General features: G+C 41.0%; 2 protein-coding genes across 2 annotated transcripts in view; one reads left to right on the forward strand and one right to left on the reverse strand.

The window, feature by feature from the left end:
• The window catches only part of COL4A2 (collagen type IV alpha 2 chain), a 172467-nt gene extending 158149 nt beyond the window's left edge, over positions 1-14318 (reverse strand). The window contains exons 1-3 of the mRNA XM_063317783.1: positions 14161-14318; positions 13657-13735; positions 13439-13499 (exon numbers count right to left, since the gene is read on the reverse strand). Coding sequence (XP_063173853.1) covers positions 13439-13499; positions 13657-13700 — 105 coding nt within the window. The 5' untranslated portion in view covers positions 13701-13735; positions 14161-14318. The remainder of the gene's footprint in view (positions 1-13438; positions 13500-13656; positions 13736-14160) is intronic.
• A 29-nt stretch (positions 14319-14347) lies between these two features.
• Positions 14348-16562, forward strand: part of COL4A1 (collagen type IV alpha 1 chain) — a 147699-nt gene continuing 145484 nt past the window's right edge. The window contains exon 1 of the mRNA XM_063317784.1: positions 14348-14587. Within this exon, the coding sequence (XP_063173854.1) occupies positions 14501-14587 (87 nt within the window). The 5' untranslated portion in view covers positions 14348-14500. The remainder of the gene's footprint in view (positions 14588-16562) is intronic.

Genomic DNA, 16562 nt, shown 5'->3' on the forward strand with positions numbered 1-16562 from the left:
ATAGTATGTACTACAGCTCAATATGTTCCCCATCCTATATTCATATCTATGTTTTTTTTCTATCCAAATGTTTCTGCTGAAATTCATCTTGCTTGCTTTGCTCAGTGTTTCAGTTTGTCAAGATCCTCCTGAATGTTGATTCGTTGAGATGAAAGGATGTGGAGCCACTGCCATACACTTGTTTGGTTCAATTGTTCAAACAGATCTGTATCCATCCAATGATAGCACTGTCCAGTCTTCATTTTACCATGAGAAACTTTGCTAAATACTTTGCTGAAGTCAAGGCACATTATGTCCACTGCATTCCTGTGGTTAAATAAACTGGTCACTCTATCAAAAAAGGAGATCGGATTGGTTTGGCATGATTTATTCTTGATAAACCCATTGTGGCTGCTGCTAAGGGATGCATTCTTTTCTAAATGCTCACAAACTGACTGCTTAATTCCAGAAGTTTACCTGGGGGTGATATCAAGCTGACTGTTTTGTGATCTGTATCCTCTTTTCCCCCCACTTTTAAGGTAGGAACAGTGTTTGCCTTTCTCCAGTCCTCTGGTGCTATGCATGCCCACTGAATCACTGATCACTGAAAACAGCTCTAAGATGACATTTGCAAACTCATTCAAGGCACTCAGGTGTAACTGGTTTGTTCAAATGTGCTTACAGATGGAGACTGGTCTTTCCCACTTGAACTGCAGGATAGGGGGCTGACGTCACAGGGGGTCAGTAGTAGGGACTCTAGAGGGCCGGGTCAACTACCCAACAATACTGGTTTTGATTCTGGCCTTTTTATTTTATTTATCAGATTTATATAGCCACCCATCTCACAAATGTGACTCTGGGCAGCATACAATAAAACAACCAGTTAAAACAAATAAAAACAACAATTAAACACAATTAAACACAAAATAAGTAAGACCGTAGGAGAATGGACCAACATCCTACACTCAGTGTAACCAACTTGCGGGCTACCCATTTCCCTGGGATCCCCAAGCCTGCTAGAAGAACCATGTTTTCAGGGATTTCCTAACCTCACCTCAGGGGGATGATGTTCCAAAGGGCGGGTGCCATGGCAGAAAAGGCCCACCTCCTGGGTCTCGTCAGATGGAACTCTGACAGGTGCCAGTATTATCTAGGGTGTAATTTATTCTATGGCTAATAAATTTTTATAAATATATTGTTTATTGTTTCACTTTGTTATTATTCTACAACTGTTTTAGACTCTAAAGCTTTCTGCTTTAGAATGTTTCTACATCTACCAACAACTTATGATTTCACCAAAATTAAATACAGATTGCAGCAACACACTGCCCCTTCCTTGCCCTGTTGTTGTTTTTCCTTTCTGAATATATCAAACAGTAAGATATTTCCATAGAAACAATTATCGGATAAATATAGAAAGAATGTTCAGATACTTGGCTTAATTGAATTTGCAGTCATAGCTAACAGAACTTAACAGAAACAGAAGTGCTGTGTCATATTTACTGGCACACTTTCCTTTCAGAAACAGTTTTTATAAGTCCACAGCTCAATACGAAAATAAAGAAAAATGTTGGACCTGGAAATTAAAAATGTGATTAATAAAACAATATTTAGTGTATGGGGCTCAATGACGGGAAAATAACTATAGGTAACATATTAGGAAAGAAGCTTTTTTTAAGTAATAAATTCATCAAAATAAAATATTGTTAAGCATTAAATCTAATACCATTAAGAAATAAAATAAAGTAAAATATTGTCTGGGACATCTGAGAATTTCAGAGAAGGTCAAAGTAGGCACATCAAGTTTGCCTGTGTAAGGGACTGGTCAGAGGCTTGGGAAACCAGGACAGGTGCCATACCAGCTTCTGGAGCATACCATAGTAGCAGGGAGAAGTTAAGGGAGGCATGAACAGTACCAAGGACATAACTAACTGTAAAGGATGATGACACCGTTGACTGCACACTGCATAGATTGCTAGTATCACCATGCAGGTGCAGTTCCAGGGAAAGCATCAGGAGCCACATCTGAAATCACTCCTACCCCCACCCTACACTTTTTTTTCTACATATAATAGAATAACTTAATATCTCAAATTTTGCATCCAGGACAAGAGTATATTAACTTACAGTATATTAACAATATTTGAGACAAATTTTATTAGCTGGCCCACTCCAGTATTTTTTTCAACTTTCCACAAAATGTTAACACATGGATCTAGTGAAGAATATTATTTGTGAATGAAGGGCAGATTGACACAAGCATTTATGTCACACTGTTCCAATTGTCTCATTTTTTAATTCATGTGATATATTGTTTCTTCTATAGTGGTTATATAATTGCCTCCTTTAGGTGAGGGGGACATATCCCAACAAGAAGTGGCATTGATCACCTTTCTTACTTTGGGGGTCAAACCTGTTTTACTTAATCTAATCAGCCAGGAGAGACAGGGGACAAGTAAGCAGGTATTAGGTCTCATCTCAAACACTCTTTCTGTAACCTCAAGATCTATAAAACAAAAGGAAACATAAAGTAAGAGTTGTTGAGATTACATTCCTTTGAACTTCTTTGACACTGGGGTCCAAGTTAAGGCAAAACTGATTGATTCAGATCATCCTCAATCCTGTTTGATATAATTTGTCCTGAGAGGTCCTCCATTTGCATGCCAGGAGTCACCCTATCCTTCACTGTTTTCATCTCCCTAATAAATCAAGAATCCGATTTACAAGAAGGAATAGGGCATTTAGGAACTGAAAGATCAACTGCTCAGGCCACCTCCATATTCCACAGATCTGTTAAGGATTGACAATATTGATGACAAATGAGATGTGAAATTCTCCAAGCAGATTCAAGAATCCATCCAGATCGATAAGATGCCTGACTCAGACCTTTCAACTGATCTTCAGCTGCCAGCCTAAAACTAACCACAATATACGATAGCAGCCTTAAGGGACTTCCATATTGCCATTGCATCCATTTCCAAATGCCTCAAAAGCAGTTTGAAGATGATTTCAGACTTTGAGACCAAGAACTCCTCAGCCCCAATTGCTACAGGTCCTCCAATAATAAATAACCCTTTACAACCCCTCCCATGTGAAAGGGAAATAAATAGCTTGCACCTTCCATCCATGTATTTCATGTTGCATATATCCATCTGGTCTTATGCAAAAAAAGAAAAGAAAAGAAAAAATCTCAGTGGTTCCTACAGGAGAAGAGCTGAAAAGATGTCCAACCATCTTTCCCCTTCCAAAGCCTTAAGTCTAGGAGCTGGGAGCTCATTGTGAGACAGGAGTTCCTGGAAATGGGGAAAACAGACTGCCCACAAGCTCCAACAAAGCCCCTGAGGTTTTGGGGTTTTTTAATAGTAGTTTTGCTATGGTTTGGACTACACAGCAACGGAACCATAAATCGGCTCAGCTCCCAAGCACAGGTGTCTAGAAGTGTGGAAAACAGTATTCCACTCCCAGAACATTCCATTCTTCTCTTGAAACAAGCCAATCCAGCCATTCCAGGGATGGTTTATTGTTGTGGAAGATTCACTTCCAGAAAACAAGAAGCAGAAAGAGGACTCTTTCAGGGTTGGATCATGTCAAACGACTGCAAACCATGTCCTGTTCAGAAAAATCCATTTCCAGAGAATGCCAAACCACCCCAGGAAGGCCAGATCAGCACATTCCAGAAGAAAAACAGAGCATTCCAGAACTGGAACGTGGAGTTCTGCACTTCCCTGCAGCTGATACTACAGGATTGCAGAAGTCCAGTGCTACTTCCAAACTGGAACAGAGTCTACATGTGAAGATTCCCTTAGCCTATCTGGCAGCAACAAAAGAAAAAAGAATTAAGTAGCACCCTAGAATATTTACTGAATTAATGCATGCAGTTATTTTTAAATAATTGTAAATGTCTTTCAAAATATTTTAAACAAGTATATAACTCTTACAAGCAACAAGAATTCAAAGCAGAATTCATATCCATAGAAGTCAAGTAATTTTTTTAAAAAAAGGTATCAAATGCCACTATTAATTAAAAGGCAGCTGTGAGGTGGAAAAGGTAGTAAAGGGTATACTGAGCAGAACGCACAGCCTGCAGGCAGAAAACAAAGATGTTGTGGTTATTCCCTGCCTTTTTTTCTTACCTGCTTTTCTGAAAAGGATTAGGAAGCCTGTACCTTTGTCTTCAACAGCAGGAAGAAACAATCAAGAGACCAAAACAGCAAGAGCTCTTCCTAAATCCAGCAGCTCATCTATCTTTACTTAAAGGATAATACCCTCCCCCAATATAAAGAAGCTTGAATTTTAAACTGCATTAAAAGGAAAAGCAAGGTGGAATTTTATTTTCATTCCATACTCTTTTATTTTTGTTCCCTTGCTGTCAATCCCTCCTCTCACAGGCCTGAAAACAATTATCCAGCCTTCTGTATCCTGCTCTCCATTTCCAAATGCAAAGTAATTAGTATTGCCTAATATCACTTTGACACACACACACACACACACACACACACAGAGCTAAAATACCTATTGTTTCTGAAATCCAAGATGAGAAAAGAACCAAGGAGGTTGGCCAGTAATAGTAGATAAGGAATGACTGTCCAACGGTGAAAGGCATGTTCACGTTGCCCTGGAAGCTCCAAAAGTTTGTTCCACATCCAAGCATTGTCTTATTTTCTATTTGTTTAGAAAACCTACATGGCTGCCTATCTTACACATGAAAACCCTAGGTGGCTAACAACAACAATCCATAAAGTCAGAATAAAAATAAGCCACAAAATCCCACAACATCACATATCCCATCACATATGCCACAACCTCCCATCAACTCTACGTTTACATTTGCTGGACTCACTTCCAGCCTAGCCCAATGCCTGGGTGAAGAGCCAGGTCTTCGCAGCTCTCTGGAAATATCAGCCCTTCCAGGTAGACCAGACAGGAAACACGACTAGAAGAACGAATTCTACTTTACTGTAAGGCTACCTTAACAGAATACTGCAGGTCTGAAAGTACAAATCTCCCGCCCTCCCTATTTATCACTTGAGTGGTCAGGTCGGGTCTTTCCTAAGTTTCTTCTTTAGACCGTCACCCTCTCTCGGACTCCCTTTCCTTTTATCTGATCGTTCCATAGGCAACCTCTCCTCCCTCTGCTCTCCAAGGTCGTCCTCACATTCCATCACACAGGAAGGCTAATAGGGTGGCCCCTCCAAATCTCAGGAGGGAGGCTGTTCCAAATGGTCAGGGCAGCCATGGAAAAGGCTTGTCTCCAAGGTCCCACAAGATGGCAACATTTAAGAGAAGGGACCTGGAGCTTGCCCACCCTATATGACCTGGTGGGACAGGCAGATACCCTCAGGGAGAGGTTATCTTTCTTCAGTCTTCCCTCTTGGTGCTTTATAGCAAAACCAAACAAAACCAACCATGGGCAGAAAGCATTATGTTGCTGTAAGGGTCAGACTATTACCACTCCTCATAAAGGCCATCAGGCATACCATGTCTTAATCATAAATATAAGTAATGCATTTTACTTAGTATTGTTTGGAACTGGGAATAAACTATATCCAGATCAAGGGCACAGCTATAGGCACACATGTGGCACCACAAGCTACCAACGTTTTTATGGCTGGCTCTGAACAATATTTTCTCAACTCATCCCAAAAACCTCTATGTGAGATTCTATAACAATGTGTTTATTATCTAGACCAGGGTTTCTCAACCTTGGCAACTTTAAGATGTGTGGACTTCAACCCCCAGAATTCCCCAGCCAGCATGTTGAAGTCCATATATCTTAAAGTTGCCAAGGTTGAGACCCTGATCAAGACTTATTTATTTATTTTATTTTCTATCCCGCCTTTATTATTTTTATAAATAATTCAAGGCGGGGAACATACCTAATGCTTCCACCTCCTGTTTTCCCACAACAACAATCCTGTGAGGTGGGTTGGGCTGAGAGAGAGTGACTGGCCCAAAGTCACCCTGCCAGCTTTCATGCCTAAAGTGGGACTAGAACTCAGTCTCCTGGTTTCTAGCCCAGCATCTTAACCACTATGTATAAGGGATCCTGGCCAGGTTCCATCATCACTTCAATAACTTTCACTCCCTGCTCCTTCCTACTACCCATCAATCTGAAATTAGGTCAATCCATGCAAAAATTAAATTAAACTACATTAAAACTGCACAATGGACATGTAGATGCTACCTTATATAGAAAGCCAATTCCCTACTATACTTATTTATAAGCTTTCAACTTCCATCCAGCATACATCATAAAATCCATTATTCACAGCCAAGCCTTCTGATATAACCACATCTGTCCATATCCATCTGACAGGGATACACAGTCAGGGAATTTAAATAAGACATTTCTCAAACTACAATATTTACCAGTGGAATTGAGTAACAGATCAATAGGGCTACCCTGTTACTGAAGATCCAGACATACAAGACAGCTGCAGAAAGGGAAATGACAGACCATGACCTTTCTCAACTAAAACCACCTAAAGATATAGTACCATAATGATCAACAGCCTGTCCTAGATAATGACATTTTTCTTTCACAACCCTGAGTAGCAGGCCCATACAGTCAGCTATCCAATTAAAAAACAGTTACTAAAAACAAAAGGCTATACCATAGGAAACAAACCCACAACATCAGGGAAATACACCCTTCATTGATTGTGTGCCATCAAGTCAGTGTTGACTGTTAGTGAACAAATAGTTAGATTTTCTCCAGGATGATCTGTCCTCAACCTGGTCCTTCAAGTCTTACACTCATTGCCATCTCTTGACCTTGCCTACTTTAAATGGCTGACACTGCTGATCACTTTGATCTGGCTTCAGCCTACTTCAACAGTGGGCTGGCCTCTAAATGTAGATGCTGATGCGAGAACATACTCTCAACTAATTGTAAGCAGGCTGCCTTGGAGCTGACCCTTGAATCTAACATTACAAATTGATGACTTTCTTGTTTCGTACTCTTGGATGGATAAAGGCATATTTTTACTCTCACATTCATAACATTCATTATTCTTTTGTAAGTATTTACAAAAAAAATCATATTACTAATTAATTAACAGTTCTATAATATTACTTACAATGTAAGTATATAGATAACTAGTAGAAATAAGTCCCACTGAATTCAGGAATAGGTAAATTGATGCTTTCCAGTTAAGCTGGGCACAAATTTCAGCATTCCAGCCCAATTTCTGTGTGACCATCTTAGTACCATTTCCTTATTTTAAAAAAATCAAGAAAATGAAGAATGCCACATTCAGACTTCTATCTGTGAAATCTAATTCTGAAGTGAAATCTCATTCTGAATGAACAATCCATTATATTCTGCATGTCTTGCCCATTGGAAGTAAATTCTTACTTTCATTAGACAAGGCCAACGCCCCCTTTTCATAGGGTTTGCAATACAGAAAACCTGAAGAAAAAAAATAATCTTGTCTGCAGTAGTGATACAACTTTTCAAAATAAATTGTTTCTCAGTTTTTACTAAGATAGGTCAAATAGATCACTGACTTTGGGAAACAAGTAATAGGTCCCCATCTGTCTTTATTACTGAGGCAAGATAGGTCTTAGTATTATTAGTATTTTTATATTCCAAATAAAATGCAAAATAAGGTTAAAAAAACTTCTGCTAGCTGGACAATGTATGATAAGTATTCTGAATAAGTTTTAAATGCATACATTAATGTCAGGATTTTGTCGTGAATGCCCTGCAACACTGTATTTTGATTTCCACATTAAATGCTAATTGAAAATTAGTGCTACTGTCTCACTTCTGAAGTGTTATTTTTATGTGCTTTTTTCTTTATAGTGTCTTCTCCTTCATCATGTTACCTAATGTTTTCATTATGTGTAAAGTTATGTACACTTAAGTAGGTGCACAGAGCAGCACTTCAGAAGCAGCAGCAGCAAACCCCTTGATGGACTTACAGATTTAAAATTTAGGAGAAGGAAAATAAATCAAGACGACACAGCATTGGAAGCAGTGTGCAGAGATGAGGGAACTCAGCAAATGACACTACTGGTAAGGGAAACTAGTCTAAACATCAGAAGAACCGTTCTAAATATGCCTTAGTTCTAGAAACAGAAATAGAAACTATGTAAGATGCGCCGCGTACACATTTAGACTTCCCCCCCCCCCTTACACAGGATCCAAAGCAGGGATGTGAATTGAAGTGATAAAGTCAAAGTTTACATGGCAGAACCAGAGCTGTCAGTTCTAGATGATAGGTACTGTATGTGATAGGATTATAGATGTCTCTGATTTATTTATTGAGTTTATTAGCCATCTTTCCGCATGTATATATCCACAGGTATTTCAATTAAAAGGAGAGAATAAGTACTTCACAACAGCAAAGCAAAAGTAAACCTAAAGTACTGCAGTACTAATAAAAAGTAGTTGAACAAAATTGTAGCAGATGCTGCAGTTATACACCAACTTTCCTCAATCTGGCATTCTTCAACTATATTGGCATCACAACTTCCACAAAGGCTGGGAATTCTGAAACAGGTGGTGCCAACCCATCTGGAGTTGTGCAAGACTGGCCAATGTCCAAATATCTTCATCTTATTCAAGGAAGACCTTAACGACAGCAGTAGGTATGCCTCTTACAAAGAAGGCAACTCAAATACAGGGTGTCAAAAGCAAAAAAGCTTTCTTTCTTTTGCATTTCCATCTGCCCAACATAAGTCCAAAGTCTCAACATTTGGGTCTTTTGTTTACTTTTCTCATCTCAGATTGCTACCTTGCTTTTTATTTTATGGTTTATGTGCTAAAGGTCTAGTAAAATCCTTCTCAGCATTCACAATGTAATCCCAATTCTTCTGCTCCTGATTCATGTTCTCTCTCTCCTTCAAACCTCCATTTCAACTGTTAGTCTGTCTGAGATCATTATGCTGCAGCTTGTGTACAAATATAGTAATCTCTGGCCTCTTATATTGACTGTTTCAATCCTAGTAGTATTCATTCAAATCAACCTCTGCTTTTCGAATAACATATATCCTCAGCTAAATTCATAATTCAGTACCATATACTATCCATCTCTCTTTCATGAAAAAATTCTGTTCCATCACTGCTGTTGCCATGATCAAAATAGATATTCTGTCAATATAGCATGCAGGTAATATAAGAAAAGCCGAAACATCCTTTGCGGAAGAACTTGCTAAATCTTGCTAATTAGACAGTGTGGCCTAAAGTTGGATTGTACAGCTACCCTTATTTTTTCAGGCTGATGGAAGCCAGGATCTGACATTCTAAAAAGACAGATGTTTACACTTCAAAATATGATTACTAATAGTTCCTGCACTGGGCAGGGGGTTGGACTAGAAGACCTCCAAGGTCACTTTCAACCCTATGATTCTATTCAACCCGTATGATATTTGTAATTTCTTGAAATGAAGAACATCAAAGTCATTTTTTCATGTCTGCAACATTTAGCTTAGTATCTTTATGATAATAAAAACAGAGAAATATGTTTTGCAGCAGATGGAAACCATACCCCATCTCCTTGTGTCTTTTGTGGCAGATGGAAACCATACCCCATCTCCTTTAATTACCTATTTCAATTCCTGGAGCACACATGCTCCAGGTACATGCAGCATCAATCTTTATCAACCCCCACTATAAACACCACCTTCACCTGGTTGGATCATCAGCCCACAGCATTACATACCATGTAATAGCAGTGTGGGGGCACTTTCATCAGGATCAAAGAAGAGGGGCAAATCTCCCCCTGGCACTACTGATCCCCCCCCCCTTGCTTTCTGGTAGCTTCTTTCTAGGCAGAGAAGGATTTTTGGTGGTGATGCTCCATCAGACTAGCACTTTCAGAATACTTTTCTGCTCTGGTCTGGTTGGGAAGAGGCCTCTTTTCTCCCTATACAGGCAAGTAAGCATGATAGAGGGATTCCTTTCTCCCTACACTGACATTATATTCACACCTACTGTCTTCAGGATGAAGCCCTGATGGGAGAGTGCAGGAGATTCTGTGGTCCTCCTTCCAGGGCTTGGCTCTTTTTTAGCTTTCAGCAACTTGTCCTGTCTGCTCCTTTCCCCCCTCTTCCTTATTTTGCCCCTGACAGAAAGGTTGCTGTCTGTGGCTAAAACGACAGAGTAAGATTTTATAAGTTTTTCACATTCAGCCAAGTCTCTAAGTATTCCCCCTTGTTTCTGCAGTTCTTTTAATACTATATTACTTACTTGAAAGAGAGCCAGTTTCGTCTAGTGGTTAAGGTGCTGGGCTAGAAACCAGGAGACTGAGAGTCCTAGTCCTGCCTTAGGCCTGACAGCCGGCTGGGTGACCCTGGGCCAGTCCCTCTCTCTCAGCCCAACTCACCTCACAGGGTTGTATGTATGTATGTATGTATGTATGTATTTATTTATTATTCACATTTCTATCACCACCCAGCTCCCCCTAAAAGGGGGACTCTGGGCAGTTTACAATAAAACTCACCTTAAAACGTCAACATCATAAAATCACCAAATCAACACCTACAATACTAAAATAATAAATATAAATATGGAATCCAAGTGGGAGATTTCCATTCAGTAGGGAGAACTCTACATCACCAGCCACCCCCAGGAAGAGCTATTGCCCTTCCCTTGTTGTTGTGCGGAAAATAGGAGGAAGAAGGAGTATTAGGGTTTTTTTTGCTGCCTTGAGTGATATATTTAAAAAGGTGGAATAAAAGTCTAATAAAATAATAATAATAATATGGAATTATGTAAGTAAAGCTTTTCCAAGCATGCAGCCAAAATACAAGATTTACTCTTTGAGTTCAACATCTAGAAATCTTGTGTGTTTGTGTGTGTGTTGGCACGTATGTACAAAAGCTGGCAATTTTAACTCAAATTCTAGCTCTGCTATAGTGGAGATACAGGAAAGGAGGACATACGATTGGTGATCCTCTATACTCAGCTTTCCCAATTCCACATACAGCTATGAGGGAGAAGCCCACTTTACACTGGATAGGCAGAGAATGGAGCGATATATGCAGGGCCAGCAAACCCAACGCTCTGTGAATGTTCATATTAAAAGCTTCATCGCCAAGGCTAATGCCACATGTTCATTCCCTTCACAGTATGGTTAAAATGAGCAGGTGTGAAAATGAAGAAAAACCTGGCTCATGAACACAGTATAATGGGGCTCAGGGGTGAATGGAAGCTCTGCTTGCTTAGAACAATGTTTGTCACACTCAGATCTCTTATTATTATTGCATTAAAAAGCAAATGCTTTATATACTTTTATTCTAATATGTATTTTTTTCCTTTTTTCTGTCTTTCCTTTTTTGTTTGTGTTCTTTCTATTTTCTTTTAATTTTTGCCTTTGGTTAACGTTTTCCTTCTTTTTCTTTATATATTAAAAGCAGCAAAAAATTAAAAAGCCAAGATGGTTGCACTGGCTCAACTCAAAATTGGTAGGCGATGTCTTCATTAAAGCTAATTACAATGTCACAAATTGTAAACAAACTTAATTCTTTATGGTAGATTAATTTATTCATTCTACTTTATGCATCTTGACCCTAAATATAAACTTTAATGCTACACTTAGCCTTATTCCTGTACTTTTTAATTTCCCTGTTAATCCATATTCTCTGCTTTTTAAAAATTCTCTGGCTTAGGAGGATTCTATCTTTTTAGGTTAGCGGGCTCATTTGGAACTTTGGGAAAAGGTAATGAGCAAACCACAAAAAGAGGACGGGGTAAATCATTTATAGTCCCCCAAACCACCAATATGATGGTGAGCTTCACAACATTGGTAAGGCCAAAAGCCAGGTGAACAACTTGCACAAGAACTTGAAAACAAGAGAGTCCAAGCTTTCAGCTAGAAACCTGTACCCTAGAACCCACAATGTCTTTCTCCAACAAAAACCTATATTGCAGAAAAACAGACAGATGACATTAAAAAAACAAGGAATATGTCCAACAGCTAAAACAGAGTTTAGGTTCCCAAACACATTCAGGATTACTTTCCATATGCTCTCACCCCAAGCTCTCAGAGTATAAAATCCAATCACTCCATCGATTCACATGTCTATCACAGGATCCTCTCCTCCTCCCAAAGGGGCTCTCACTCATGCACACTGACCACTGACCCACTCCAGGTCAGCTGCCTCCTAGGCTAACCTTCTCTCATTCTGTATATCTGCTTTGGTCAGCCCTATAAGGCAGACCAGACTAAGAAACCAATGCCATATAGGTCTAAAACTACTTTTATTGGAACAGCTATAGTAACAGAAACTTGCAAGTCTGAATGCACTTCCCTCCTCCCTCGCTTTATCTTTGTGTAATCAAGGGAGGGGCTAACCTGAGGTGTTTTCTCAAGTTAGTTTCTTGCAATGAGCTCATGCCCCTCGTGTCTGATCATTGCTTTGGTAGCGGCTCTTCCTCCTGTCCTTCAAGGCCATTCTCTATTTCCTCTACAATCTATTTGTTTTTATGAACCCTTCCTTGGTTGGTCTTATGCCATCCCCAGTCTCTCCCTTATCGAGCAGCAGCAATGGTCTCTGTCCCATTTTTTCCCTGTTTGAAGGAGGTGGGGCACTATGAAAGGCTTCAGGGTGAAGCCATGATCTGCAACTCCCCATCATTTTTACTTGTTAAAAATGTGCCTATCCCACAAGGGTGGGGCAGGGGAGGGGTCCAAAGAAAGAGACAGCAGGTACTTGGAGGCCAGTGTGTGTTTTTTTCTCTCTGAAGTACTTCCAGTCACCAGAAAACTAGACAGATACCTTGAAATATCAATAAGGCACTTTGTAGACAGAGGGAGAGATTTCTACGATAACTTGTATTTGCACAAGATTCACATCCATGATTGCCTTAACCATACTTTATTTAACTTTTTTTATTTGGAGGTTAACATAAACTATAAACTATACAATAAACTAACCATAGGGGCTAGGTACAAACAACACTTTAACTCAACTTTAACTGGCTTGTTAGCACTCCAATAGACCAGGCACACACAGTCAAAGTGGTTCTCATCAGCGTGACTTTATCTAACTCCTGAGTTGCTTAGGAGAGCCCTGGAGAATTGGAAAGCTTGCTTAGCATTTTGTGATATTTCGGTTGGTTGTAACATTCTGCAGCTATGGGTTATTCAATTTTTATACTTCAGTAAAACCTTTACAAACAATCTAGAAACCAACATGACTGATATTTTCCTTATTGTTTTAAAGACATGTATGAAGTAAATCAATTCATGTGAGTCACAATACTTAAATGTCGAACCTTAAAAATACTTTGCATTCATACTTTTATTTTCTGCAAAATAAGCCATATTTTTGAACAGAGAGAAATTAGCAGGGGGAGGGGAATCAAGCTTTTTAGTAGGAAAAATAGTACATAGTACACTACTGAAAAACAACAAAGGTGATTGAAGAACTCTGGCATCAGCCTGGCTTGGAAGCAACCTTAAAAAAGGTTCTCATGGTTTTGTTTTGTTAATGACAACAATATACTTACAGCTTGTACACTGGCAGGAAGAAGCACCATCAATCCTAGGAGGAGGACAATTCGCATATCCCTGTGCAGAGAAGATTGAAATCATTACTATCCATCACCTCATGGTCAGGCCAGCCCTTAAATGTTTTGAATGTCTTACTGCAGCTTTTAAGAAATGCCACAATACTTCATTTCCAGTGGAAATGATAGTAACTGCAGAAAGAAAAAGGTCTACTTACTGCCCAACCCAGTATCCCAAACCGAAGGGTTGAGTATTTTTCATGTTCGCTTATTTTCTCGTTGTTCCAGAGGCTAGTCCTGGAAATCAAAGGGAACATAGTTTTCAAAGGAGAAATTAGCGGCGGGCAGAGGCATGCATTTTTCACGGGAGAGGAGAGCGGAGGAGGATTAACGCAACCCCCAAATGGCCACCGGAGTCAAGTTGAGCGGCAACTTCCTACAGGAGAGGCTAAACGGACCCCGTGTTGATGATGAAGGACATTCCCCGCCTCTCCCGATTCCTCGAAAGGCTGCGCTTCCCTCGGCAACCACGCGCGGCTGAAGAACCTTTTCTCTCAGGTGTCTTTCGGAGCGGGGGGGGGGGGCGCCCGGAGCCAAGAGACGCGAAAGGAGCGGCTGGGGAGCCCTTCCGGAGAAGGGGCCACGAAGGGAGGGAGCGAGCGAGCGAGGCGACTCCCGAGGCGGGCTCCAAGCTGAGGCCCGCGCACCTCGCAGGTACTCACCTTCCAGTCACCGGAGCTCCCTCAGGCTGCCCCTCGGCCGGCCCGCATCCTTCCTCCAGACGCAACGGGCTCCGGGCTTTGAGCGGGCGCGGGAGGCAGCGGAACCGGCCGACTCCTCCTCGGCAGCTTCTGGCTCTCACGCGGTCCCAGGGGTCGGGGGCGGAGACAAGCGGGGAAAGGAGCGGCCGCCGCCGCCCACAAGCGGGGCCCGAGAGTCAAGCTCGCCTTTCCGGTGCTAGAGACGCTCCAGGCGGGACACGGGAGAGAAGACTGGCGGTATTAGCTCTGTTGGGCACGGCCACGTGTGAATACCGGTGGGGCGGACTGCGCTTCCCCGGCGATGGGTAGCAGCCTGCCGGGGCCGGGCATCGCTCTCCTCTTAGCGGTGCTCCTCAGTCCGTGGCAGCGGTCCTCGGCGGCGGCGGCGGCAGCGGTGAGTATTGCCTGTCTGCCCAGGACGGGTCGCTTCGCTCTTCTCTCCCCGTTTTTCCTGCACGCGGCCGAGGGCGCCGTCCCAGAGAGGGGGAAAGGATCTCCTCCGGTTGCCAAAACGCGAGATCCGGCCGCTCCATGCTCGGAGCGTCTGAAGCCTTTATCTGGAAGAAGCCTTTCCTGAACTTGCCAAGTCCCAATAGCTGGCTTCCTCTCTCCAGCAGCATCCCGCAGAACAGACCATTCGCGCGAGCTCTTTTTCTTTTCGGGTGCGGATTCTGCCGCTGTTAAAGCTACTCGCGATGCTGAAGGCACGGCAGGAGAGTCCGTCATCGCCTTGTAGGCTAGTCCTGATGCCAGGTTTTAAGACAGAATCAGCGGCATGCCAGTGTGTATCTCCAGATGTGCAGAATCAGTGTGTGTGGGAATAATGATGCACTAATTACAGGTCTGGTGACTTATTTTAACAGCAGCCTAAAGCCCTGCATACATGGATGGTTTTATTACATTTGTAAATGAATAAATTGTTACTATCATATCACACAGAAGTTAGTTTGGCACTAACTTCTGAGGTGAAACCATTGTATTTGAAAACAATCACTTTAGTTTTGGAACACATGAGAATTCGACAATTTGCTGATTTGTGGTACAATTTCACTTATTCAAGTTGCTTTAAATTCACTGTGTCAATTGTTTAAGATGCCTCTGTTTAAGATGCTTCTGTAGGGAGCCAAATGCACACACAGACTGTTTTTGCATAACATGGTAACTCATGGTCAGTGAACCACGTTTTCTTGAATTAAACCAATTACCTATGTTAACTAACCACAGCGAGCCATAAATTAGCCAGCCACGTTGTAGTCTAATATATTGTGTGAACGCAGATTTCCTGTGGGAGTGTTAGAGGTGGAACAATGTAATCTCACTATATTTATACACCTCATTTTGAGAACTTCTAAATCTAAATTTACATCAGGAATTAAGGATGTGTAACTCTATAAACTGAACTTCAGTCTAGACAAGATGGATGTTTTGCTGTTGTTGGCAGATTTGTCTGTTTGTTTGTTTTTTCAAACTACTTTGAGTGAAACCATGTTCTCCAAAGGATCAGACTTTAAATTTAATCGATCGCTGTCATCAGCTGCTTATATGACATGTAAAAGCTTGCGCTGTCTAAGGTTTCTGGGCCACCTCTACCTCTTGCTGGACAGGAGAGCCTGGCTGTCAGATACCTTGTTTACTTTGTTATCCTTCCAAACAATTCTCATTTTAGCTTGCCAGTCTTTTTCCTAAATTACTTCTTTTCCTTCCTGTTAAGTCATCTCCTAATTCTTCTCCTAGTAATTTCATCACAATGGATATGAGACTATTTTGTGGTGTTGACAAAATTACTCGGTGCTCCAGGGAGAAGAGATAGAGAATAAACGAACAGAGTTTACCTGCTCCTATCCATTTCACTGATTACTTGTCCTGAACAGTTTGCCTTTAATGTATTACCTTTGCAATCATAGGATGGGAGTGTAGAAAATCTACCTGCTCCTTCCAATTATTGTCTGAGGCCATGTTTCCCAGCCTGTTGGCTGGGGAATTCTGGGAATTGAAGTCCAACATCTGGAAATTGCCAAAATTGGCAAATACGGTCTAAAACAAGGGTTCTTAATCTTTCTGTGCCATGTCTGGTGAAACCCATAGACCCCTCCTCACAAAAATATACATTGTTAATCGATTTTATTACCAAAGAAGTCAGTTATCAAAATATTAAAAATAATAAATATGTAATGTATGAGCTTCTGTATTAACCCCTTAAATCAATAACAAGACTACAAATACATTTAAAACATAGATTGAGATTAGATTTTATTTTGTTCTCATTGCTTCTTTAGGAAAGGTGGTGAAGATGATAGGCTTACAACTACTTCTGGAGGACTCCTGGAGGAAACAGATTATCTGGACCCTGGTCAGTTTGGGTT

Source organism: Candoia aspera, chromosome 1 (assembly GCF_035149785.1).
Source record: "Candoia aspera isolate rCanAsp1 chromosome 1, rCanAsp1.hap2, whole genome shotgun sequence".
Classification (NCBI taxonomy): domain Eukaryota; kingdom Metazoa; phylum Chordata; class Lepidosauria; order Squamata; family Boidae; genus Candoia; species Candoia aspera.